Below are 26,271 nucleotides of genomic sequence, written 5' to 3'. Positions count from 1 at the left end.
CTGCTGAACAAATTTTCCTCCGAATAACCGCAGTCGAAAATATCATGTAAATCATCACTGCACACATATAGATGCCTCAAAACACGCAATTCCCTTTATCCCACCCGATTTCTTGAGCCGTTAGAGAGAACGTCACGTACTTGCTCACAAAGAAAACTCGGTCACATGATCCCAAACATACCTTTTACAGTTTCCAGAACATAAACAACTGAAATCATACACTTTTATTTCATGAAGTGGCTTCCCCCATTCACTATTCTCATCAGGCAAATAGGTCTTGGTACTTGTGGAAACTAAGTACAATCTTCCACATGATTCCAGCAAGTAAGCACACAACTCATCAATTTGAGATTCATGTTGATCTTGGGAACAATTAGATAACTTATTGATCTCGTTCATCTTGAGGTCTTCCATCTTGAACGTCATGGGATCAATTTCGAAAAGCATACCCGTCAAACCAACAGCATAAAATCTATCCTTATAAATATTTGCTAATTTCTCCAATATAATCAAAACTGTTTGCTCCATACACCATACTTGAAGAATGATAAATGACCATCGAAACCACGAACCAATATAGAAAACATTGCCGCTAAAAGATAACAATTTAACACAGTAGTCACGAATTGAAGTTGGATCTCGCAACTTCTGTAATTCTGTATTCCAAGAAATTTACCTTAGCTTTAAATGGTGGCAATGGTTGAGTACTATTAACTTGAGAGATTGGATTATGGAGTTTCCATGTATTAGATGACTTCATTTTTAAGCCTTCCAAAACTCGCGTGATCCAGCCTGAGCCGCCACTACCACTGCTTCTTTCCTTTGGTGGAGAAATAAGATAGAAGACACTCTCCCATAACAATACGTAATCATTATGAGGGAGCTTGACAACAAGAGGAAACGACAGAGGAGACGTTTGAGGATCGGAGAAAGAGAGGAACGCCATGATGTGCAGACACCACGGAGCCTGCGACGATCTGTAAGAGTGTTGTTGAGGCATTGGAGGAACAGGGAAAGTATCTCATCAGGGAGCTGAGACGACTCCAATCCCTTTGATTCCCTACTTGGTCATCCATTTTAATTTTGATTAAATTAAATTTGGATACTTCGAATGGAAAAGTACGTCAAGTTCGGTTTACTTATATATATAGATGGAAATACCAATTGAGGTTGGCATGAGTGGTTAAGGGCCTCTTGCTCCTTAACCAAGGTCTCGGGTTCGAGCCTTGGGAATGGAAAAAATCTCAACTGGGAGGGATGCTGCCCATCGAGGTACCCATGCAAACTCCCACGGGAGATTACCTCGCCGAAGGCGGTGGAAACTCCTCGTAGTAGAACCAAAAAAAATATATATATAGATGGAAATTAAATAGACTACTTGTTGAGTTGTTTGTGTAAATGAACTGCGCTGAGAAGTGAGAACCTCAACGGACGAGGGGGTTATATACTTATATTATTGAGAACTGTTGTTAGAATGCATGCGTTATACGGAGTAACTTATATTGGGATTTGGGAACCCAGCAGCCACTTAATTTTGTTGGAAACAAACATACCAAGTACTATCGAGGATTTATTTGGTGTATACGGAACTCAAGAGTGAATATATGAAAACTTTAACCTTGCTGCCCTGTTATTTTCGAACTTTTTTTTATAATGAAAACTTTATCTTGCTTTTGAAAAACCATACTCCGTACTACTCCCTCCGTCTCTTTTTGTTTTTTACGTTTTCCTTTTTTGGGTTTCAAAATGTTATTTACATTTCCTTTTATATTATCACATAAATGATTTAATATTCTATCAAAATTTGTGTCCAATTATTATTTTAACCAATTAAATCCATTGGATCATTTAATCTCTCACACTTTTCAATTATGACATTAACTTTTTCTCATTTTCCCAATATCAGAATTTTGATAAGAGTAAAAACATTATAAATAAACGTGATTTTCCTCGTTTACCTAAAAACTAAGAAGATTCTCAATGCACATTAATTAGTCGTTAAAACGCGTGCAAAATACCAAACGTAAAAAACAAAAAGAGGAGTAGCTAGTAAGGTTGGAGGAGTGCCCCCAAATTGTACTTTGGCTAGTCTTAGCTAAAAAATATTTTATTGAATGAAAAGGCACAAATCATTTCCCGTAAAAAAAATGTCAAACTCCGAATTTTTTCATTTTTTTTTGATAATTTGGGGATTTCTTATTGAGGTAGATATTCGAATGGTTACGGGCTGTTTGGTTTTGCCACTGTATAAGAAAAGGCACACATTCATTTTTTTTACACAACCCAGGCACCAACGCTATTCACTATAATAGCCATGTCAGAAATCCAAAAAAATGTCATATATTTGCTCTCCTAACATGTATCTTCCCTCTGAAAGTGACGCAGTCGGAAAATATCAAGAAAAGCGAGCACTAATTTTTATAACGAATGGACAGATTTAGAAGCAATAAATATGTAAAAACTCCGGAATCCACCAGAAAAAGAGATAACCTCTCGGAATTTTATTATCAAAAGAATAGTTGATTTCTAATGATGAAAATAAAGTGTTTAATTAAATAGTTAACACAAAACCCTAATACGAAATGGAACTTAAAACAAAAGTAAAAAATAATTAAACTGCAGTTTTCGAGCCCTAAACGAACTCGGATGGCTGTGAGTTGAACTCGTGGGCCCGTTTCCTTTCCGAAGACATATTCTATTAAGCAATCGGACACCGGAGGCCCGACTAGTAGAAATCATTTCAACAGTTTTCGACGATTTGCTTTATTGTCGAATCGTGCAGCCTTCCTTCCTACGTCAGAAATATGCAGTTAGTAAAACAAAGGCCCTATTTGGTAATCAGAGTATAGGATTCGAACATGTGATCTAAATCATATAGAACCGACCTTCAGTCTTAAGTTTTAACCACTAAGCCAAGACCTAGCTTATCGATCAGTAGTCCTCCGATCCATTCAATAATTTAAATATAAATTAAAAAAAAATATCCAAAAATTTATGTTTCCAAAAATACAAGTTGAAAAAAAAAATGAAAGAGTCTAATTATTGGCAATTTCTTCAATTGACTTCGAGAGTTTGAGTCCACCTTATTCAATATAAAGAAGCAACTATATTATATATGTTGATCAAATTGATTGAATGTAACATAATGGACGACTACTTTAGTTGACTTCTATTTCCATGAACTATTCATGGCATTTTAAAATATTGAATACAAATTGAAACATTCCATGTCTTTCTCTTTCTTCCTTGTTAATGTAAACATACTACGTAGGTAATAATTAAGAGTACAATAGAAAATTCTTGTGTACAACGCCCTATGTCCTTTCGATTCGTCCAAAATAAAATAAATTTGTGAGGGTTCCTTACCCATTTGCAACCATATTATAGTGACATAGCCATATCATGAACCTTCCAAAGCTATTGCTTACCTTGATATCATTCTCCTCCTTCATTTCTTGTGTTTTCACCCTAAAATGTAAAGACCACAAATGTGATTCAACCCGTTTAGGAACCATAATCCAATACCCTTTTCGAGTAATCGATCACCACCCTATACCCTGCGGCTACCCTGGCTTCAACGTACAATGCAATGGAACAACCACAAAACTCGAGCTTCCTAACTCGATCATACTCGAAATAGAAAATATACACTATAAAGATCAAAAGATCGAACTTAGTGATCCTAATGGATGCTTACCTTCGAAGATTATGTCTCTTAATCTCTCGAATTCTCCCTTATACGCCATGTATTATCAAGAATACGCGGTGTTCAATTGCTCGGGCTACTTTGATACCGGGGAATACAACCAAAGTATGGCACATGAGTTGAAGAAAGTTGATTGCCTTAGCGATTTTAGCTATACTGTTTATGCTGTAAATTCTCATTGGAGTGTTTCTCTTTTGTCATCGAGTTGTCGATGGGTTGGAAATATGAGTTATCCGGATGAAAATCCTCTCGGATCTTTTGTCTTGGATCCTCTTAATTACCCGTATATTACTCTTCATTGGGATAACCCGAGGTGTGGACCGTGTGCGAAATTAGGCCGGCGTTGTCGTGTTAAGAGTGATTTTGCTCATGAAGTTGAATGCACGTCGAGATTAATCCCAATGACTAATGGTAATCAAAACTCTCAAATTAAGAAAATAATTTGTTGTTAGGAAAATTTGCAAACAATTATGGTTTTACTTTGTGTGTGTGTTTTTTTTAAATAACTACCTTAATTAAACTATGTTTTTTTTTATGTTGAACACTATTATTTTATGATTTTCTCATTTTAAACTAAGATATCGCTTTTGGTTCTTAATGGTTTGAAGTGATTCAAATCTAATTCTCCTACTTTATAAAAGTAAGGATTTCATAGAGATCGTGCTTTTGAAATTTTGTGAATGATCAAACCAATTATTTTGAATCTTGAAAATATATGTACGTGAAAGATCAAACAAGCTAGTTATTTTAATTTGAAACATCAATCACTATGAAATCCTTACATAAAAAGGAGAAAAATAAACTCTAAATCAATGGTTAAGAAGCGAATGAGATATATTGGTTTTAAAATGAGAAAACCGTCAAGTAATACGTTTCGAAAGCAAAAAAAGAAAAGGTAGTTGTTCGCAAAATGCGTGAATTAAAAGGTTATTACTCGCAAAGTTTCTTTGTTACTCCGTAACTTATTGTTGTTGTTGTTGTTGTTATTGTTGTTGTTGTTGTTATTGTTGCTGCTGCTGCTGTTGTTGTTGCTGCTGTTGTTGCTGCCGCTGACGATTTTGGTACTCACAGACTTAACTGAGCGAGACATCACACTTTCATTAGTGATCGTGGTGCCAGTGTTTATAACTCTTGCTCTATGTTTAATAGGGTGGTTTCGATTTGAAAAACATAGAAATGAACCACCTATGGCACCTTCCATCACAATGAATTATACTACCACAACCGGAATCAACCAAACCACATTAGATTCCTATCCAATGTTTGTCATTGGTGAGAGCGGGCGATTAATCTTGTCCGATGATAATACTTGCTTAATATGCTTGGCAGAATATAAGATCAACGATGTCTTGAAAATCTTACCTCATTGTCTACATCGCTTCCATGCTGTTTGTGTTGATCAATGGCTTATTTGTAATGGTACATGTCCAACTTGTCGAATTGTCCCAAGTTGATGAGCAACCCCTCAAGATCAAGAATGAATAACTTATTGTTAAATTTAGTAGTGAATTCTGCCGATTGTATGCTTTCATTAGAACTATAATCTCATAAATTATGTACAAATATGATATGGACTAAATGAATTGGTGAATATATGTTACTAGTAGTACACTCCAATGTCTATCAAATAAACTTCTTGCTTTCCTTCTATAAGTGTATGTATAAACAGCTAATATCTAATTTACCAAACATTTTATACAAAAACTAATTTAACCAGATATTCGAACTAACTAATACAAACAACTAACAACTAGCACGTACTACAAGAATTTGTATCTTTTATGACAACCTAATAACGACGGGTCAAAAATTCCGTAGCAAAAGAGCTAACAACCAAACAAAGACGGGAACAACCGTAGCAAATTCCTTTTACTATGGGTTAACGACGGGATTTTTCTTTAATGATGGCCCCTTTTATGACGGGTTCGCGACAGGAAATCCCATCATTTATCAACGATTATTGGCCTTTAGCGACGAGATTTTCCGTCGTTAATGATACAATTTCTTGTAGCGTAGTCAAACCAGTTAACAACAAATCGCTAATTACCAAAATAAAAAGGAGATAATTAGTCTTGGGAGATACCATTATTCGCTAATTCAATTATTTGGGAAATCAAAAAAACCCTAACAAAATAACAAGTAACCCTAGAACCGGAATTTAAAAAGATACATTTTGGTGTTAGAACAAGTAATTGTAGATCTATCTTATAAAAGATTTGAACTCGGTTTCATGAAAAGATCTGCTATCAAATGAAGTTGACTACACGCTTAGTTCGAAGCATTAAGAAGTCCCTACGAAATTCTCATTGCACTCGTGGGTGCCTGTTAGGACGAAATGTTACGAACTTATGATACACGCGAATGTGTCAACTTCTACTTATAGTACACAAAATTTAGACTATTAAGTAGAAAATCAGATACTTATGTAAGTTACTTCCTAAGTGATCTCGTTTTACTTGCTTCATTTGACTTTTTATTATTATTTTTATGAGAGTTTTTTTTTAACTTTTTTGTGAGAGTTAGTTGGGTCAAATGAAACAACTAAAATGAGACAGGAGGGAGTATAATTCTTCGAACATTGTGTTAACATCAAAGTACAATCATGGACATAATCAATGTTTAATTAACTTCAAGTTGATCCGTTTACTATTTCAATAACGTGTTAGAATAATTAAAACTAAGCACATCATTTGCTTGACAAATTGATCAATTCCTTTACTGTTTCGACTGCTGAAAATAGCAAGCTCGATCATCAATCTAGAATTATATCTATGAACAAACTAAAACAAAGTGTTATCTCATTGATCATCTTGTCAATCCCTTTGGTAATATCTTCCACAACATGTTTCGAATCCATTTGCGGACGAGACATCGGGTATCTCTCAATCCGGTTCCCATTCCGGGTCACAAACATCCAACCCGAATCCTGCGGATACCCGGGCTTCGATCTATTCTGTGACACCTTCAACAAAACCCTTCTTCACATCCCAAACTCCGGCAACTTCTCAGTTCAAGGGATCAACTATAACAAACAAGAAATCGCGATTAGTGATCCTAATAACTGTCTTGCTAAACGACTCCTTTCTTCTTCTGGGCTTGATCTTTCTCGTACTCCATTTCTCCTCCCTAACTATCACTATAACCTTTCCTTCTACAACTGCTCGGAAAATCACGAAAACTATACGAAATCTGAGTATTGGGGTCAGCAAAAGATCAGTTGCCTAAGTATAGTACCTGATCATGCTATCGTAGGGGTGGAAACTGAGTACTTTGCGCATTTGCTTGAGCCATGGTGTGAGAAGATTGGGAATACTGTGATGGTTCCGAGTTATTCAATGAGGAAAATATCGCGGCCGGTTGAGTTCGCAGATGTTGCTTGTTTGGGATAAGCCTGATTGTGGACATTGTGAGGGGAATGTTACGCGTTGTGAGTTCAAAAATGGTGTAACTAGTGTTGAAACTGTGTGTACAGAGTATAATTTCCCAATTGGTAAGCTGAAATGTCGTACTTGCATCATTTTTTTTCACGTATTCCAACACACTTATTTGAACATTAATATCTCTCATTGCGTATAAGTAAAAAATTATAAAAACTTGGTATTTGGAATCCTTGCGTTGATACAAATTTAAAAAGATCTTACTTGACTATGTTTATTTTTACATAATGTGAAAAAATGATTGTCAAAGTTAGTTAATGAATAGCGTCCAAATGAGAAATGATGCATCTATTGCGGAACGGAGGTAGTATAAACTACACAAATTTGTTAAAACTACCGTATAAATTTGAGTTTTTGTGAAAAACTACTTTGGTCGAATTATGAACATTGATTTAAGATTCCGGGATTAACTTTACTAGAAGTTTCTCACGTTGTATCGAACGGGAAAAAGGGTAATTAAATGACACGTAAAATACATACGGTAAAGTCAATCACGAAATTTTGAGTCAGCGTTCATAATTTGGGAAAGGTAGTATCTTATGACATACAGTTTTTATAAAATAGTTAATTACAATATTTTTTTAATAAGGTAGTTGTTTGCAAAAACACGATTTTATAAGATAGTTTTTGACAAATTTGCCTATAAAATAATTAAGCTTTCGCTAATGCCATTGATGTGTTGTTATTAACCTGATTTTCAGTAGGATCAGAACCGCTTGCGAAGAAAGGACGTTATATTGTTGGAATGTCAGTAGGCTTGGGAGTACCAGCAGCTCTAGTATTTGTTCTGACACTCTATATGGTGATCCGATCTCGTCGTAGAGCAGCAGCAAATCACAATGTTGGTAGCGCATCTGTTGAGACTGATCTGCGCGGATAACATTAGTCGTAGTTTTTGACAAATTTGCCTTGTGAGATAAAGTGCTGATCTTGTCATCTTGTGTGTAGTTGATGCTCTAGGTTACGTTGCTCTCTTTGTACACTCAACCATTTGATGGAGTGTATGTTTGTACGGAAGTTATAAAGGTTGCAACTTGCGCTTACTCGTTAGAGTATGGAGCGGAGCGTTGTATTAGGGTCGTAAGTACGACGTGTCAAGCTACGTCTCATATTTTTTTTAATTTGGAAAGTAGAGATTTTTAACCTAAATACAATGTTATTAGAATACTACAAAAAGGATTAATATCTTAATTTAAAAATTGCAATAAGTTTTTTGCAGCACTTTGTCACGGAGTATTTCTGAAAATGGCGTATCCAGGATTTTGAAATAGGGTAGACACTATTCGGACTATATTATGTACTTATATAATACGGAGTAAAATAAATGACATGTGTGTTATAGAAAATATACAATAAGAATGTTGTATGAGAACATGGAATTTGCATTGGGTAGCTGGATGAATATAAGTTATGCACATAAAATGATAAAAGTAAAAGAATTTCATATTGTGCATAAAATTTGTTGTTTTCATCCCTCGAACCCGTGACCTATTAAAACTTATAGGTAGTTATAAGATTTACAACCACCAAGCGGCAAATACATTTATGTTAATATTAGGGTAATTGCAGTATAAATAAGCATTTGTTGTTTCAGCATGTTAAATTCTTCTCTTTTTTTTTCCTTTTTTTGAGAAGGGGTAGACATTTGTCTACCCTCAGTACAACGTGGATCCGCCAATTTGAATTAACATTTGTTAAGATCTGACCCATGAAACATCACGTGTGAGAGTCCCACATTGTTAAAAGAGAAGAGTTAAACACTTAATAAGGCCAAGGGGCTACTCCCTTTATTGCCATATGGTTTTAAGGTGGAACCTCCTTTGGACTTGTTAAGTGGACTCTCTCTCTTGGTGACGGGCGCGGCCCATGCCCATATTTAACATGGTATCAGAGCCAGGCCCACAGCTGGGACCTTACTGTACTGTATTCTGGGCTAACTGAACGGGATCCGTGTGAGGGGGAGTGTCGAGAAACCTCCTTTAGACTTGTTAAGTGGACTCTCTCTCTTGATGACGAGTGCGGCCCAGACCCGTATTTAACATGGTATCAGAGCCGGGCCCACAACTTGGGCCTTGAACCGTTAATATTTTGGGCCAACTGAACGGGTTTCATGTGAGGGAGAGTGATAAAAGACACTCTGACCTATGAAACATCACGTGTGAGAGTCCCACATTGATAAAAGAGAAGAGTTAAACACTTAATAAGGCCAAGGGGCTACTCACCTTATTGCCATATGGTACCATGTTAAATACGGGCCTGGGCCGCACCCGTCATCAAGAGAGAGAGTCCACTTAACAAGTCTAAAGGATGTTCCACCTTAAAACCATATGGCAATAAGGGGAGTAGCCTCTAGTCTTATTAAGTAATTAACTCTCTCATCTCTTCTCAATGTGGGACACTCGCATGTGTTCTTTGGAAAGGCTTTCTTCAACACTCCCCCCTCACGTGTGAGGTCCACTTTTTAGTTCGGTCACATGTGATGTTTCGTGGGTCAGAGTGCATTTCTCGACACTCCCCCTCACACGTGCCATTTTAATTTGGCCCAGAATATTAACGGTCCAAGTCGTGGGCCCGGCTCTAATATCATGTTAAATACGGGCCTGGACCCTCATCAAGAGAGAGAGTCCACTTAACAAGTCTAAAGGAGGTTCCACCTTAAAACTATATGGCCATAAGGGGAGTAGCCCCTTAGTCTTATTAGATAATTAACTCTCTCATCTCTTCTCAATGTGGGATACTCACATGTGTTCTTTGGGAAGGCTTTCTTCAACAACATTTAAAGTTATAGGTTTATCTTTTCGAAGTTTTGCTTAGCTTTATCTTTTTGCACACAGGAAAATGGCATTGTGGAGGTAACAGTGTATAGATAGTAAAATTAATGGTCGTTGACATTTAACTTCTCTTTGGACAGAAAGTCAACTTGATCAATTATTATCAAAATAAAAAACAAGTATATTCCCTGAAGCACGTTATGTAGTTGGCCTTGTACCATGGGGTAGTCCCTATCCATTCGTTAGGATGATGCATTTTTTTTAAGGTAGTTAGGGTGGAATGGATGATGCATTTTTCTTTTAAGGCAGTTAGGGTGGAATGGATGATGCAATACTTTGTCTTGTATAATTTTTATAGCAAATAATGTGAATAAATTATTACTTGAAGTATTATCACTACGTAGTACTATTAACGACGGGAAATTTCATCGCTAAAGGTCCATAATTGTTGATTAATGACGGGATTTTCCTTCGTGAACTCGTCATAAAAGGGGGGTCGTCGTTAATGAAAAATCCCGTCATTAACCAGTTGTAAAAGACATTTGTGACGGTTGTTCCCGTCTTTATTGGGTTGTTATCCCCGTTGCAAAATGGCAGCCTTTTACGACTGAATTTTTACCCGTCGTTATTAGGTTGTCATATAAGATACAAATTTTTATAGTGTATGTATATAACTATATTTATATACTCCATATACGCGTCCCCTAGACCCGGCCTTATGCTCCGTAGAGTAAAGAACCAAACAAAGAAAAATTAATTAAAAACCAAAATCCAACTTAAATTTCTTTTCAATAAGGAAAAGGTTGAAAAGATCAGTTTAGAAACCTATATTAATTTCTTGGGATAATTAAATTCAAACAGAGAGATTAAAAATAAAGTCAGAGCTTTATTTAATACACCCTTGATAAATAAATAAAATGAAGATAATTAAAGAAGTGGTAAGCTAGGTACTTGTCAACCATCATCTAATTTGTCCAATTTCAACTCTAATACTTGGTATATAAGAAGCATATAGTTTTAAGGGAATTAATCTTAAAAATAGAGAACAAAAAATGGCAAAATTTATAGTAATCACTTTTTTCACATTATTTGTGATATTCACATCCTATTTTGTAAATGTGAGTTCTTCTGAATCTCATGGCACCAAATCACCACCAACATGGGCAAAGACTGAACCCCATCATGGTGGTCACGAGCGTAAAACTGTCCTACAATTCTACTTCCACGACGTAATGACCGGCGAATCCCCGACCGTCGCGTTGATCGCTCAACCGATTGGTGGCAACAACTCAGCCATGAGCTTCGGCAGTTTGTTTATGGCGGATGATCCACTTACCGTTAGCCCTGACCCGAACTCGTACCTTGTTGGTCGGGCACAAGGTTTGTATGGGGCAGCCTCTCAAAAGGGTGTGAACTTGATCATGGGTTTGAATTATGGATTTGTTGATGGGATCTATAATGGGAGTTCCGTAGTCATTTTTGGACGGAACTCGGTCACGAATCGTGTGAGGGAGTTTCCGGTTGTCGGCGGGACCGGGGTTTTCCGGATGGCTCGTGGATATGCCGTGGCTGAAACCTATTTCATTAATCATACTTCTCGGAATGCTATTGTTGGATACAATGTTACCATTTTCCACCTTTAATTTGGAAATGTTTCATGCATATATAATTCAACTTTGTGTTTAGTGACGTATTCCCCACGTTTCGATTTAATGATAACCCTTTATATATTACGCTTGCTAATATAAAAGTTTGAACATTAATATCTCTAATTTTGTATTCGTAAAGATTAATATGTTTTGATAATACTACCTCCGTTTCAAAAAAATCTTTACAGTTACTATTTGCACGGACTCCAATGCAATATTTAACTAGTAATATATCCAATTTCGTATGTGAAAAAATTATAAAAATTTGATATTCTGAAAATACATCCCGAGACCAATCTAACAAGATTTTACATGTAACATTTTGATGTATATAATGGTGAGAATTTACGGTCAAAGTTTTTATACTTTGGACACATTTTCCAAAGCGTAAAGAATTTTCTGAAACGGAGGTAGTACTAGTTATTGGACCGTGCGCCCCAAGGTATAAAAAGGTTGTTTCGTAAAAGGACATTTACAAATTTATGGCGAACTCTAGGAAAACAAAGCTAAAGCTCAATTTGCTCGTAATTGATAATATGTGATTATAAATACGTTTACAAGAGGTTTCATTGATATATATTTTAACATTCCACGTGCAATATTAAGATCTCCGAAATTGTTATTGTAGTATTCCACATGAAACATTAGCAACGTGCTTAGGTTGAAAATGGAAGGAGGAGCATCTCATAGAAAAGCAAAGACAAAAAGAAGGGTGAAAATAGACATTACACTATTGATAAGAATAAGACAAAAGAAAAACAAAGAAGGAAATTAGGGGTATATAGGTAATTGCACTATTGGGTGAATAGTAATATAAATTCAAGGCTTTATAAGTGTTAGGATTCTTATACTATCTTTTTATTATTATTATAATAGTACACTACAAGAAATTGTACAATTAACGACAGGAAATCCCGTAGCTAAAGGCCAATAATCGTTGATTAACGACGAGATTTCCTGTGGCGAACCCGTCATAAAAGGGGGCCGTCATTAATGGAAAATTATGTCGGTAACCCTTCGTAAAAGACATTTATAATGGTTACGTTGTTCCCGTCTTTGTTTGGTTGTTAGCCCCGTCGCAAAAGGCTTTTACGACGAAATTTTTAAATCGTCGTTATTAGGTTATCATTAAAGATACAAATTCTTGTAGCGTAATTTACCCAAGTTTGAATTCACTCCACACATAATATCCCTTCCGCAAATAAATCATACAACAAAGTATTGAAAAATGACAAAGTCAATAATCACTTTTTAAACATTTGTGGTGTCTTTGACATCCACTTTACCCCATAGCTTGTGAGTTATAGTGTTAAATATAAACACATGAAACATTCAACAACTTTATTTTTATGTTTCTCCCTTTAGAAGTCATGAAAATTCCAAAGTTGTTCTTGCTTATAATGCACTACTACAGAAATATGCTTTTATAGCGTTTTTTTAATAGCGCTTTTACCCATTTCTCTGTTAAATGTATTAAATAAGACATTTAATAGCGCTTTAAAATAAACTCTATCGTATGTACATTCTATCATAGTGGTTTCTAATAAGACGCTATTAAAAAATGGAAAAAAAAAACCGCCTAAGAGTAAAATCGGTAAATCAAAGGATGGCATTTTTGTCCTTGATATTCTACGCCTCCCTCGATCATTGGAGATTGATCTCCCTCACGGAGATTTCTCTATGCCTCCACCCTCACCTCCTCACTTCTCCATCTCTTTCCTCCTTAGATCAGCCCCTCCCTCCTCCTCGCATCTCCTCCACTAAAGTCATTGATCTTTTAGCGTCTATGGAAACGGTGTGGCGACGATGTCATTTTAGGCGGGGATGTTGGTCTTGGTGTTGTAATTCCTTGATAAGGGTTTCGATTTGGGTTTTTTTTGGGTATGACCTTCTCCAATTTTCTCTCATTAAGTTTTGAATTTGGGTCTTTTGCATAATTCACAAGTTTTAATCTTAGGTTTTCTAAGTAGACTTCTGATTTATGTTTAGATCTTAGGTTTTTGCATAATTGGGTTCCTCGACATTTGGGGTGATAGAGTTTGCTTTGTACTGCTTGGAGAATTCGAAGGCTAACAAAGTCGACTTCATCTTGCAGGTCTATATTGAAAATTTTAATTGCTTCTTTTACATGTCTAACTTAATACCGCTAGTTTTTGTTGAGTTTAGAAGTTGATGCTTTATATTACTGCATTGTTAATTTTGCTCGAATGGTTTGTTCATTGTTGATTGGTTATACTACTCCATACTTCCTCCGTTTTATTAATAATTGCACCATTTTCGTTTACCTTATCCATGCATTGTTTTTGACATTTTTGTGGGACTTATACATAAATAATTATATAGTCATATAATCTTGTTAGATTCGTCTTGATGTATATTTAAAAATATCAATTTTTCACAACTTTTACAAAATTAAAATATTTGTGGTTAAAAATGTTTATTAACAAACGTAAAATTCCAATAATATAATTTAGAAAAACAAAGGAAGGCCAAATTTCTAATATGAATTACGAGTACTGGAACTTTTTTTAGTCCTTTTTTTTTGCTTATGAGTTCAGTTCAGTTCAGTTCAATTCAGCTCAGATTCATTCTTGTATTAAATCAGCTCCATCACTCTCCTTCATTTTTTGTGGAATATTTGTCACAAATTAATACAGAAAAATTAATTGAAAGAAAAAGGTAAATTTTATAACAGAATCCTAGAAGTTACCCATCAAAATAAGCTAAGAACTAATAGAACGCGTTACTTCTTGACGTTTCAAAACAATTTCATAAGCGTTGACTCAATAAAAACAAAAGTAGACTTTTGCCAACCAATTAAGTACTATATACCAATTTTGTTCTCCAAAATTAAACATTAATCATTCCCTAAACACTAACTTAAAACATAATTAATTATGTCTGATAATCATATTCTTCCCTTTGCTGTATTTTTCGGCATCGTCCTCGTTTATCTTCTCTTTAAGTTATTGTGCTGGAAAAAAGGAGTCCAAGCCCAATTTCCAGAAATCCCCATAGTTCTAACCCAAGCCCAAATGCAGGCCCACGCCCACGGCCTGCATCCGGTAGAGCCCAAGGGGCTGAACCCGGAAACAATCGATTCATTCCCGACGATCGTGATTGGTGATATGAAGCTGCAATTAGATGACAACACGTGTCCCATTTGCTTATGTGAATATCTTCAAAGTGATGTATTGAAGGTTTTGCCGGAATGTGTACACCGATTTCATCGTGATTGCTTGGCTGAATGGCTCAGATTGAATGACACGTGTCCGGTTTGTAGGACCCATCCGCCTCGTTGATATCACGAATGTAAAAATGTGAAAGTTCCCGAGTGGCAATATAAATTTTGTAGAAAATCAATTATGAGAAAAATATTTTATTTATTTTAAAGGTCTCTTCGTAACAAGAAAGAAAATGCCGAGTCTTGTTATGACTGTCGAATGATGTGTAGAACCATGCACGATGAAGTGATGAACGCATTGCCTTGGTCTCCAAACTCCATTGAGCTAAAAGTCTTTACTCTATTATAGTATGTTATTGTTGTATATATAAGTACAAGTTGTCTAATTTAGTTGTGTACAGAAATACTCAATGTGTTTAATTGTTTAAAAAATGAAGAAGTTAGCAATATGGTGTCAATTTGAGATTGTTTATACAAGTTGAATTATTATCTATTATTATTATTATTATTATTATCAAATGCTAACAAAGTCAAAAATTTTACAAATAGTTAGTGGGAAGTCGAGATACAATCTGGGCCCCCACTTCCCTGGCTATAGCAAAGTCTATTCTAGTGAAAATATGAGCAGCGCGCAGCACGAGCCCCAATGTCATGTATCCTAGAAAACTTCTGAATCCGCTTCAGCAACGCAGTATCATCATTATCCAGCTCCCCCAAAGAAGAGAAAGAGAACGGAAGAAAGCCATAACCAATGGCCCTGCAACGTACTTCGTACTTGACCCGTTTCCGAATAGCCGCATCAGTCACAACCCGGCCCAGAGCAAAGCTAGACATGGAAATGGGCAGCCGAGATACAATCTGGGCCCCCACTCCAGATTATTATTATTATTATTATTATTATTATTATTATTATTATTATTATTATTATTATTATTATTATTATTTATTATTTCTTTTTCAAAGGTATCAGTTGGAACTTTGGCCGGCTTCCAATTTGTTAGAGAAAGAGATACTTCTTCCATCCTTTTTTTTATATAGTCACTCGTATAATTTTACTTAAACTATTTTGACCAAAAATTTCCTATAAATTGGAGAAATACACCAAGTAAAATGAGATGGAGGGAGTAACACTACAGTTATGCGCCAACAATATAATTGTGTGAATGTTCAAGTACTACATGTCGCTTCATGAAAATTGTATTTTATATTCACTTTATATAGAGTTCAAGTCACAAGATCGATCCCCATTAGGTCCAAAATGTTAGAAGTGGGCCCAAGAGGCTCAAGAGAAAACCTGCATAGTTAGGTTATGATAGGTCTTGATTCAGTAAGATCTAATTTTCTTACCAAATTAAAAGATAAAATTCACTTGATATTTATATTGTACTCCGTATAATACTTCGTATTATTTTGGTCGTAATATTGTTTACCAAAAATATTCTTGGATATTCCACTTCAACAGGAAGCAATCTAAAACCGAAACAGAACAAGTTGAGCCTTCTTAATACTCCACTAATTGAGTTTAATATTTGACAAAACTTGACTTAATCTTAATCTTGATGATCAAGAAATATTCATCTCTCCCGCCAATAAATTCAAAGGGAGAACAAACATTTCATTTAGGAAAAATGATTAATTAGTAGCAATCACAATTCCCTATAAACTTACCAAAATGGCCAATTCCATATTCATCCCAATTACTATTATAATTAGTATCATCCTCCTCCTTTCAGCTCTATATTGGACTTGCCGGAACAGAAGAATCCAACTCCATATATCATTTACCTTGGCCCATGCTGAAGCCCAGGCCCAGGCCCAAGATCAGCACACTGTAGACAAGAAGGGGATTGACCAGGAGACCATAGATTCGTATCCAACGGTTGTGGTTGGAGAAAGAGGGTGGACGATCCAGCAAGATGATAACACGTGTCCAATCTGTTTATGTGATTATGGTCACGACGATGTTTTAAAGATTCTACCGGAATGTGTCCATCGATTTCATCGCGATTGTTTAGTTGAATGGCTCAGATTGAATGACACATGTCCTATTTGTAGAACTCATCCACCCCACTTTAGTTCTTTAGTTAAATGAGTTTTGACTTTTTGTCAACTTAATTTGTGTATTAAGGAGATGCAAAGCAAAAGAGCTACTTAGATGAACAAGCTACCAATAAAATATTAGCCTAGTAGATATTGTATTTATGACAGGTTACAGTTTGAATCTCTCTCTTTCAATTAGAATTGTTTTGCTCTCTCTGGTTCTTAATAAGAGTTACGATTTGATCGGCAAAGAATTTAGAAGGTTCAAGTTTCATTTAATAGATTCACATTGGAAAATTTTGTTTTAACCACCTAAAAAATCCAAAAATTATTTTTTACCACCTAGAAACTATAACTTGTATTTTACATTTTTTAGCACCTAAAACTATGTTATACTTCATGCATGGTAGTATGATATATTTTTATTTTTTACCACCTAGAAACTAGCTATAACTTGTATTTTACATTTTTAGCACCTAAAACTATGTTATACTTCATGCATGGTAGTATGATATTTTTGGGCTCAAAAGCTAAAATAAGTACGAGTATTCAAAGGGACTGTATATAAGGTTTTTAAAAGGACATTGCCGACATGGTTGCATCGTGCATTCAATGGTACTTTAATTATAATTGATAGTCCTTCTGGATGCACATTCCATGCGCTGCATTGTTATGGTCATAAGACATAACATTATTTAGCGAAAAGATTCTTGCACATTCCAATTCAACACGAAGTAATCTTTTTAAATAAAACCGAAACAGAACACGTTGAGCCTCTTTAGTACTAAAACGTTAAATAATTGAAAATACTTGACTTAATCTTAATCTTAATGATCAAGAAATATTCATCTCTCCTGCAAATAAATTCAAACATTTCCTTCCTAATCATTAATGATTAATTAGTACTAATCACAATTCCCCATACACTTAACAAAATGGCCAATTCCATATTCATCCCTGTTATTACAATTGTAATTAGTATCATCCTCATCTTTTCAGCTCTGTATTGTACTTACCGGAACAGAAGACTCCAACTCCATCTATCATATATCTTGGCCGAAGCACAAGCCCAGGCCCAGGCCCAAGATCAGGATCAAGACCAGGCCCAAGATCAGGTCCAATATCAGTACCTTGAAGACAATGGCATTGACCAGGAGACGATTGACTCGTATCCAACGGTTGTGGTTGGGGAAAGAGGGTGGATGATCCAGCAAGATGATAACACGTGTCCAATCTGTTTATGTGAATATGATCACGACGATGTTTTGAAGATCCTGCCGGAATGTGTTCATCGGTTTCACCGTGATTGCTTAGTTGTATGGCTCATATTGAAAGACACGTGTCCTATTTGTAGAACCCATCCACCTCTCTTTTTTCTTTAGCTATTTGAGTATTTGACTTTTTGTCCACTTAATTGGTGTATTAAAGTAGTAATTAATGTATACCGCTTACTTAATTGAAATGGAGTATATGCTCTTCTTGAATCTGTAAGACATACAATATAACAATATCAAACATATATGAGTGATTTCATAATGTAAGTTAGTTAGGCCTAACCTGAAATTGTTGGAAGTTCTACTGGCCGAGTGGAAATATACAAAAGAAAATGAGTGGGAAAATGGGAATGTGAAAAGTCCCACATGGAAAAGCATCAAACTTTATTTATTGTTTATATTTGGGGACTTGAGGAAACATTTGTTTAAGAAAGCATGAGAGTTGCATGGGTGGTCACAAAAGACACGCGAGCGCGGTCCGGGTCGTGGGCCATGTACCATGGGCCTTGGTACTTGGTACTTGGCGAATGCGGTTCGCAGGCGTGGGTTTTGTGGGTCGGGTTATTCTTTTTTGTCATAAGTGGTTTTGATTAATTCTAACAATCAGAAGAATTAATCAACCCACTAATGTTGTAACTGCCCAATTAATCAAACCAATATACTTTCTCTTTCGTTTTTCATAAACACGCAATCACATAAACTATTCTCTAAATTTTCTCTCAAACTCTCAAACACTATTCCGTTTCTGGACAAATATTTTGGTCTCCAATCGAGGCTTGTGAGTGCACACAAACCTTGGTTCCGTGTTAACCCTGGAGAGCAACCGCAACTGTTCTACTGCATCGGAGGTAGCGTTGAATTGTTTTTTAGAACAATGGTTTGGCCACGGCGCGACAAATTATTCAGTTCGTATATACTACCTCCGTTTCAAAAAGATCTTTACGCTTTGGAAAATGTGTCCAAAGTATAAAAACTTTGATCGTAAATTATCACCATTATATACATCAAAACGTTATATGTAAGATCTTGTTAGATTGGTCTCTGGATGTATTTTCAGAATATCAAATTTTTATAATTTTTTCACATACGGAATTGGATATATTAGTAGTTGATTATTGCATTGGAGTCTGTGCAAATATTAGATGTAAAGAATTTTTTTGAAACGGAGGTAGTACGTAATATCCAACTAAGTTGTTCTAATTTTTATAGCTAACAACATTGAATGGTAAACCCAACAAAGAGTCATGCCAATTGCCAAGCCTAGTTGAATTGAATTAAAGTTGATATACGTCAAGTATATATTCCATATTACTCTAGCTACTCCTCTATTCCTAAATACTTGCAATATGTTGACCGACACATTTGTCAATTACAAGACACTAGTTTAACGTAATTATATGCAATTACATATTATTAAAAACTTCAAAAGTTGATATTTGAAAAATATACATTAACACTATTCCAACAACACCTTACAAAATAACATATGATTTTATATATTAGTAGGAAATTTTGGTTAAATTTAATATATGAATAGTGCAAAAGTCACATAGAGTATAAATTAATTATTTGACGAAAAAACCTAAGAGTGACCCAAATCGAATGGCTTCGTTCTCACCCAAATAAATTATTCACAAAACCAAAGAGAATTATCTTGTTCTAATTAGAGGTGAGCAAAGAGTCAGGGTAACATCTATCGAAATCGGAACCTGTTAGGAACCTTAGGTTCCGGAACCGAAACCTGCACAACAGGTTTTGATTCCAGGTAACAGATTAGGGGACCTGTTGCAACAGGTTCAGGTTCCAACGGTTGTGGTTGGAGAAAGAGGGTGGATGATCCACCAAGATGATAACATGTGTCCAATCTGTTTATGTGAAGATCACGACGAATTTTGAAGATCCTACCTTAATGTGTCCATCGATTTCATCGTGATTGCTTAGTTGAATGGCTCAGATTGAATGCCGCAAGTCCTATTTGTAGAACTCATCCTCCTCACTTAAGTTATTTAGTTAATTGAGTTTTGACTTTTTGTCAACTTAATTTGTGTATTAAAGAGATGCAAAGCAAAAGAGCTACTTGGATTGAAGAAAATAAGATCAAAGATGTTTCAGCAAGATTGCTGTTTTCATTTCTTGTTTAGCAAGGCACAAAATTTGTGCTGCTCATTCTCTCGCGGCTGCGCTCCTCATACATCCCATATATATATATGGCTAACTACATTCCCTAGGAAGATTCTAACCTAGGAAAGCAAACCAATACAAAAAGGACAGCACATACTACAAGACAACCAATAGAAGGCTGCCATACACAACCATACAGCTCACATAGTACACATACCATTACCATGTGACACTATTTTCTGCACCCCCTCCTCAAGTTGGAGCTGGGGATCAGAAACAAGACCCAACTTGGAAGAGAGAAAATTGTGTTGCTGCTGAGTGAGCGACTTAGTCATTATGTCTGCAAGTTGCAAGCTTGATTCAACATGTGCTGTGTCTAGAAAACCTTCTTGCACATGATCTCTCACATAGTGACAGTCAATGTTGAGGTGTTTTGTCCTCTCATGAAAGATGGGATTTTGAGCCAAATGCTCAGCTGACTTGTTGTCACAATGAAGGATGATCGGTTTTGGGACTGTCATGTTGACAGATTTTAAAATGTCATCAACCCACACTAGTTCACTTGTAGTGTGAGACATACTTCTATACTCTGCCTCAGTGGAAGACTTGGATACTGTTTTCTGCTTCTTTGTTTTCCAAGAGATGAGGCATTTTCCAAGGAAAATGCAGTAGCCAGTGAGTGATCTTGCACTGAAAGCACAACTACCCCAGTCTGCATCTGAGTATCCTTTCACAACCAATTCTGACTTTTTTGGATAGAACAGTCCCCAATGAACTGTACCCTTAAGGTATCGTACAACATGTAAAGCAGCTTGGAGATGAGGTTTTCTAGGACATTGCATAAATTGAGAGAGCTGTTGAACTGAAAAGGAAATGTCAGGTCTGGTGATATTTAAGTACAACAACCTCCCAATTATTCTTCTGTAAGTCTCTGGGTTAGCCAAGACTTCTCCACTGTCAATAGACAATTTCATTCCCTTGGGAAAAGGAAACTTTGCTACTTTGCAATTCTCCACACTACTATCCTTCAAAATGTCAATGATGTACTTCCTTTGATTCAAAAAAGTTCCTTGATCATTCCTGTCAATTTCAATTCCAAGAAAGAAACTCAGTTCCCCTAAGTCTTTAATAGTGAATTCATCATCTAAGCTTTTCTTCAATTGATCTATTGCTTCCAAATCATTTCCAGTGATAAGCAAATCATCTACATATGCTAGAATGATTGCTTGTTTTCCATTCTCTTCTTTTATGAAAAGAGAATAATCTTTCTTTGACGGCTTGTATCCTAACTTCATTAGGAAATTCTTCAAGGCTGAGTTCCAAGCCCTAGATGCTTGTTTTAGACCATAAATGCTTCTTATTAGTCTACAAACTTCTCCTGTTTTCCCTTTCTTGTATCCCTTAGGGGGCTTCATGTAAATTTCTTCCTCAATGTAACCATGCAGAAAAGCATTGTTCACATCCAGATGTTGCAGCTTCCAATCCTTGATAGTTGCAAGAGCTATCAAGATCCTTACAGTGCTAAATTTAGCTGTAGGAGAGAAAGTATCTTTGTAATCTTTCCCTTTTATCTGCTTGTCACCCCTTGCTACTATTCTTGCCTTGAGTCTTACTATTTTCCTATCCCTGTCACATTTCACTTTGTACACCCACTTGGAATCAATGGCTTTCTTTCCTTCTGGAAGGGTTACCATCTTCCAAGTTCCATTCTTCTCCATTGCTTGGAATTCCTCTTCCATTGCAGCTTCCCATCCTGGATCACCTTGAGCTTGCTCATATCTTTCTGGTTCTTTTATGCCCATCACTTTCCCTATGCAAGCCATGAAATCAGCAGAGTGATTCTTCATTTCTTTCATTGTTTGGACTGTGAATGAAGTGGACTGGTCTGATTGGGTTTCAACACCAGGAATCTTGTACACAAAATCTTTGTACTTGTTTGGAACAGTTCTTGGTCTTTCTGATCTTCTAGTTTCAAGAGGTTGTTCTGTTGGGATGATGACTTGAGTGTTCTCTTCTGAACTTACTTCTAAAGTTGGTGAATTCTCACCAGTTTCAGAAACTTGAGGAGAGCTTTCAATTGGAGTTTGTCCTGTTCCATTCAGGTTAAGAGAATCAAAATTCCCTATGCTTTCACCATTGCTTCCATCATCAAAAAAATCATTTTCTTCTATTTCATCAGACACCAAGAGAGGGAAAATTCCATGTTGTTGTGAGGTTTGTAACACAGGCTGTTTTGGATTGAGGAAAGGAAAGATGTCTTCTTTGAACACCACATCTCTACACATGTACATTTTTCTTTTCTGCAAGTCAAACAACTTGTATCCTTTCTGACCATAGGGGTACCCTAGTAACACTGATCTGATTCCCTTTTCCTCAAACTTGTCAGTTTTCCTCAATGTGGGGGAGCCATAACACAAACACCCAATTATTCTAAGATGTTCATATTCTGGCTTTCTCTTGTTTAATCTTTCAAAAGGAGTTTTCCATCCAAGAACTGAACTAGGTAAAAGGTTTATCAAATAGGTTGCTGAGAGAATACATTCTCCCCAGAAGTACTTGGGTAGACCTGCATGAAGTCTAATTGCTCTTGCAGTCTCTAAGAGGAATCTGTGTTTCCTCTCCACTCTACCATTCTGTTGAGGAGCTCCTGCTATGCTTCTCTGATGCAAAATCCCCTTTTCTGCAAGCATCTTTCCACATTCTGACTGAAGAATTTCAGTACCATTATCACTTCTCAGTGTTTTCACCTTGGTATCATATTGAGTTTCAACAGAACAGAAGAAGTTGCAAAGAATGCTTCTTACCTGTTCCTTGTTAGATAATAGTTGAGTCCATGTGGCTCTACTAAAATCATCTACTATGGTTAGAAAATATCTAGCACCTGTGATGTTTTTGACCTTATAAGGGCCCCACAAATCAACATGAATTAGCTCAAAAATACTATTAGCAATTGAACTGCTTGGCTTAAAAGGCAATCTGTGGTGTTTTGCCACACAACAAGTGTCACAAAAATACTCATTTAGGTTCTTACAATGACAAATACTCAAATGCTTCATCTTTGACAAAGAAACATGACCCAACCTAGCATGTAACACACTCAAGTTCTGTTTCATATTCCTAACTGCATTATTGCTACCACTAATACTGCTAATATTGCTATTCTTCTCTTCTGCTTTTCCAAAATCCAGCTTATAGAGACCTTCTTCACCTCTTCCTTCAGCAATTACATCTTTACTGATAGGGTCCTGTATTACACACCCATTTTTGTCAAAAATCACCAAGCAAAGATCATCTTCTATCAGTTTGCTTACTGACATCAAGTTATGTTTGAAATCAGGCAAAAATAACACATTTTTCAGCATCATTTTGGGGCTCAAACTTACTGAACCCATTTCTTTTACAGTTTTGATTTGACCATCAGGAAGTCCCACTTTCACATGAAATCTAAGGGGTTTGATTTCAACAAGTAAATCTCTATTTCCCACCATATGATCAGAAGCACCTGAATCTATTATCCAAGTTCCTGGATCAAAAACTTGAAAATAATGTCCTACATTTGAAGCAAGGAGATTACCTGCAAAGTTTGCTAAATGTTGTTTCTCACTGAGTGCCTTCATCACTTCCTGCACCAGAGTAGAGATAAGGTTTGGATCTGACTTTGCTCCACTTGTTTCACCATGCTCATTGCTTTTCTCAAGTGGTGTGTCACCTGCAAAGTCATTCCCTTGCTTGTTCACATTTGCTGATGTCTTGTGTGTTATCTTTCCCTTCCCAGGGTTCTTAAACCAGTCTGGATAACCCACAAGCTGGAAGCATTCTTCTTTAGTATGCCCTTTCATTGTGCAGTGATCACACTTTTTCTTCATTTTGGCTTCTTTTGATTCTCTTTTCTGCCAGGTGTTCACATATTGCTTCTTCACACTCATTGCACTCATCTCATTGTTGCTACTCATGTTACCAGTGATTTCCTTTTGTTTCTCTTGCTGCTGAACAAGGTGGAAAGCCCTATTCACAGGAGGCAAAGGTTCCATAGCAAGAATGCTTCCCCTGATGTTCTCAAAACCCTCATTGAGAGCCATTAGAAACTGTATCAGTTTGTTCAGAGATTCTGCATCTGCCAATTTTTTCATCATGTTACAAGTGCATTTACTCATTGCTCCACATGTGCACTCAAGCATACCTTCAATAGAAGATATATGATCCCATAAATTCTTCAGCTTGCAGTAAAAATTCCCAACAGCCTGATTTTCTTGCTTCAAATCACTCAACTCTTTCTTCAGCTGATACAAGAGGGGGGCATTTGTTTGACCATACCTTTCCTTGACTTCGTCCCACAAATCCTTGGAAGTTTCAAGGTATATGAGACTCTCTGCAAGGTTTGTTGTCATTGAAGCCAAAATCCATCCTCTCACAGCATTATCATTTCTGTACCATTTACCAAAATCTGCATGCCCCTGATTTGGCTTCTTGATCTTTCCATCAATATATCCAAGCTTGTTCCTTGAGCCAAGTGCCATCCTAATGCTCCTGGTCCAGTTGAGATAATTTTCACCATTAAAAATGATGATTCCAAGCTGCTAGTTAGAACTGCTATGGTCTGAGTTGGCTAAATAATAAGGATCTGCATATGCATTCCCATTTTGATTTCCACTACTATCTCCATCATCTGGCATCTTGCTTCCTTAAAGATTGAAACTTTCAAAAGAAAATACAATTTTGTTTGAGTTTAGAGCGTTTCCTGCTCTGATACCATGAAGAAAATAAGATCAAAGATGTTTCAGCAAGATTGCTGTTTTCATTTCTTGTTTAGCAAGGCACAAAATTTGTGCTGCTCATTCTCTCGCGGCTGCGCTCCTCATACATCCCATATATATATATGGCTAACTACATTCCCTAGGAAGATTCTAACCTAGGAAAGCAAACCAATACAAAAAGGACAGCACATACTACAAGACAACCAATAGAAGGCTGCCATACACAACCATACAGCTCACATAGTACACATACCATTACCATGTGACACTATTTTCTACATGGATGCACAAGCTACCAATAAATTATTGGCCAGGTAGGTACTGTATTTATGATAGGTTACAGTTCGAATATCCCTCTTCCAATTAGAATTGTTTAACTCTCTCTGAGTTTAATAAGAGTTACGATTTGATCGACAAAGAATTAAGGAGTTCAAGTTTCATTTAATAGATTCACATTAGGAAAATTTGTTTTTACCACCTAAAGAAATTGAAATTTTATTTTTTACCAACTAAACTATAACTTGTATTTTACATTTTTAGCACCTAAAACTATGTTATACTTCGTGCACGGTAGTATGATATTTTTGGGCTCAAAAGCTAGAACAAGTACTCGTATTCAAAGGACTGTATATAAGGTTTCTAAAAGTTCTTATTAACTATACATTGCCAACATAGTTAGCACCGTACATTCAATGGTATTTTAATGTTCAATGGATGCACATTCGATGCGCTTGTTATAGTCATTACTCATTAGTCATAACATTATTTAGCGAAAAGATATATTCTTGCATATTCCAATTCAACAGGAAGTAATCTTTTTAAATAAAACCGAAACAGAACATGTTGAGCCTTTTTAGTACAATACTTGACTTAATCTTAATCTTAATCTTAATGAATAAAGAAATATTCATCTCTCGTGCAAATAAATTCAAACATTTCCTTTCTAATCATTAATGGTTAATTAGTAGTAATCACAATTCCCCATAAACTTAACAAAATGGCCAATTCCATATCCATCCCAATTATTTGTATTGAAATTAGTATCATCCTCATCCTTTCAGCTCTGTATTGTACTTATCGGAACAGAAGACTCCAACTCCATCTATCATATATCTTGGCCGAAGCCGAAGCCGAAGCCGAAGCCGAATACCAAGCCGAATACCAAGCCGAAGCGGAAGCCGAAGCCCAGGCCCAATATCAGCACCTTGAAGACAATGGCATTGACCAGGAGACGATTGACTCGTATCCAACGGTTGTGGTTGGAGGAAGAGGGTGGAAGATCCAGCAAGATGATAACACGTGTCCAATCTGTTTATGTGAATATGATCACGACGA

The 26,271-nt window shown here is 36.2% G+C and overlaps 4 protein-coding genes across 4 annotated transcripts; 2 read left to right on the top strand and 2 right to left on the bottom strand.

Moving 5' to 3' along the window:
• Positions 1-3,282: 3,282 nt before the first annotated feature.
• Positions 3,283-5,344, top strand: LOC110779522 (putative RING-H2 finger protein ATL21A). The gene is made up of 2 exons (XM_021984025.2): positions 3,283-4,117; positions 4,778-5,344. The coding sequence occupies exons 1-2, from the start codon at positions 3,403-3,405 to the stop codon at positions 5,158-5,160; spliced, it is 1,098 nt and encodes a 365-aa protein (XP_021839717.2). The 5' UTR covers positions 3,283-3,402; the 3' UTR covers positions 5,161-5,344.
• A 5,589-nt stretch (positions 5,345-10,933) lies between these two features.
• On the top strand, positions 10,934-11,686 carry LOC110780317 (dirigent protein 23-like). Its single transcript, XM_021984732.2, has one exon. The coding sequence runs from the start codon at positions 10,967-10,969 to the stop codon at positions 11,555-11,557; it is 591 nt and encodes a 196-aa protein (XP_021840424.1). The 5' UTR covers positions 10,934-10,966; the 3' UTR covers positions 11,558-11,686.
• Positions 11,687-23,185: 11,499 nt separating this feature from the next.
• LOC130469304 (uncharacterized) lies at positions 23,186-24,079 on the bottom strand. Its single transcript, XM_056838414.1, has 2 exons — positions 23,757-24,079; positions 23,186-23,427 (listed from the first exon to the last, which is right to left on the bottom strand). Exons 1-2 carry the CDS (start codon positions 24,046-24,048, stop codon positions 23,414-23,416), a joined length of 306 nt encoding a protein of 101 aa, XP_056694392.1. The 5' UTR covers positions 24,049-24,079; the 3' UTR covers positions 23,186-23,413.
• A 52-nt stretch (positions 24,080-24,131) lies between these two features.
• Positions 24,132-24,699, bottom strand: LOC130468947 (uncharacterized). The gene is made up of 2 exons (XM_056837996.1): positions 24,246-24,699; positions 24,132-24,187 (listed from the first exon to the last, which is right to left on the bottom strand). The coding sequence occupies exons 1-2, from the start codon at positions 24,697-24,699 to the stop codon at positions 24,132-24,134; spliced, it is 510 nt and encodes a 169-aa protein (XP_056693974.1).
• Between the last annotated feature and the right edge of the window lie 1,572 nt (positions 24,700-26,271).

The sequence above is a fragment of the Spinacia oleracea genome, chromosome 3, assembly GCF_020520425.1.
Source record: "Spinacia oleracea cultivar Varoflay chromosome 3, BTI_SOV_V1, whole genome shotgun sequence".
Taxonomy (NCBI): domain Eukaryota; kingdom Viridiplantae; phylum Streptophyta; class Magnoliopsida; order Caryophyllales; family Amaranthaceae; genus Spinacia; species Spinacia oleracea.
This window is presented reverse-complemented; position numbering and strand designations above follow the sequence as displayed.

What these genes read in the sequence shown, in the direction of transcription:
- LOC110779522 (XM_021984025.2), top strand. Translation starts at nt 3,403, where the DNA reads ATGAACCTTCCAAAGCTATTGCTTACCTTGATATCATTCTCCTCCTTC. An exon ending in ATTAATCCCAATGACTAATG is followed by an intron (nt 4,118 to 4,777) that starts GTAATCAAAACT and finishes TGGTACTCACAG; the next exon opens with ACTTAACTGAGCGAGACATC.
- LOC110780317 (XM_021984732.2), top strand. Translation starts at nt 10,967, where the DNA reads ATGGCAAAATTTATAGTAATCACTTTTTTCACATTATTTGTGATATTC.
- LOC130469304 (XM_056838414.1), bottom strand. Translation starts at nt 24,048, where the DNA reads ATGAAGAAAAAGTGTGATCACTGCACAATGAAAGGGCATACTAAAGAA.
- LOC130468947 (XM_056837996.1), bottom strand. Translation starts at nt 24,699, where the DNA reads ATGGCACTTGGCTCAAGGAACAAGCTTGGATATATTGATGGAAAGATC. An exon ending in TCTAATGGCTCTCAATGAGG is followed by an intron (nt 24,188 to 24,245) that starts GTTTTGAGAACA and finishes TCCTGTGAATAG; the next exon opens with GGCTTTCCACCTTGTTCAGC.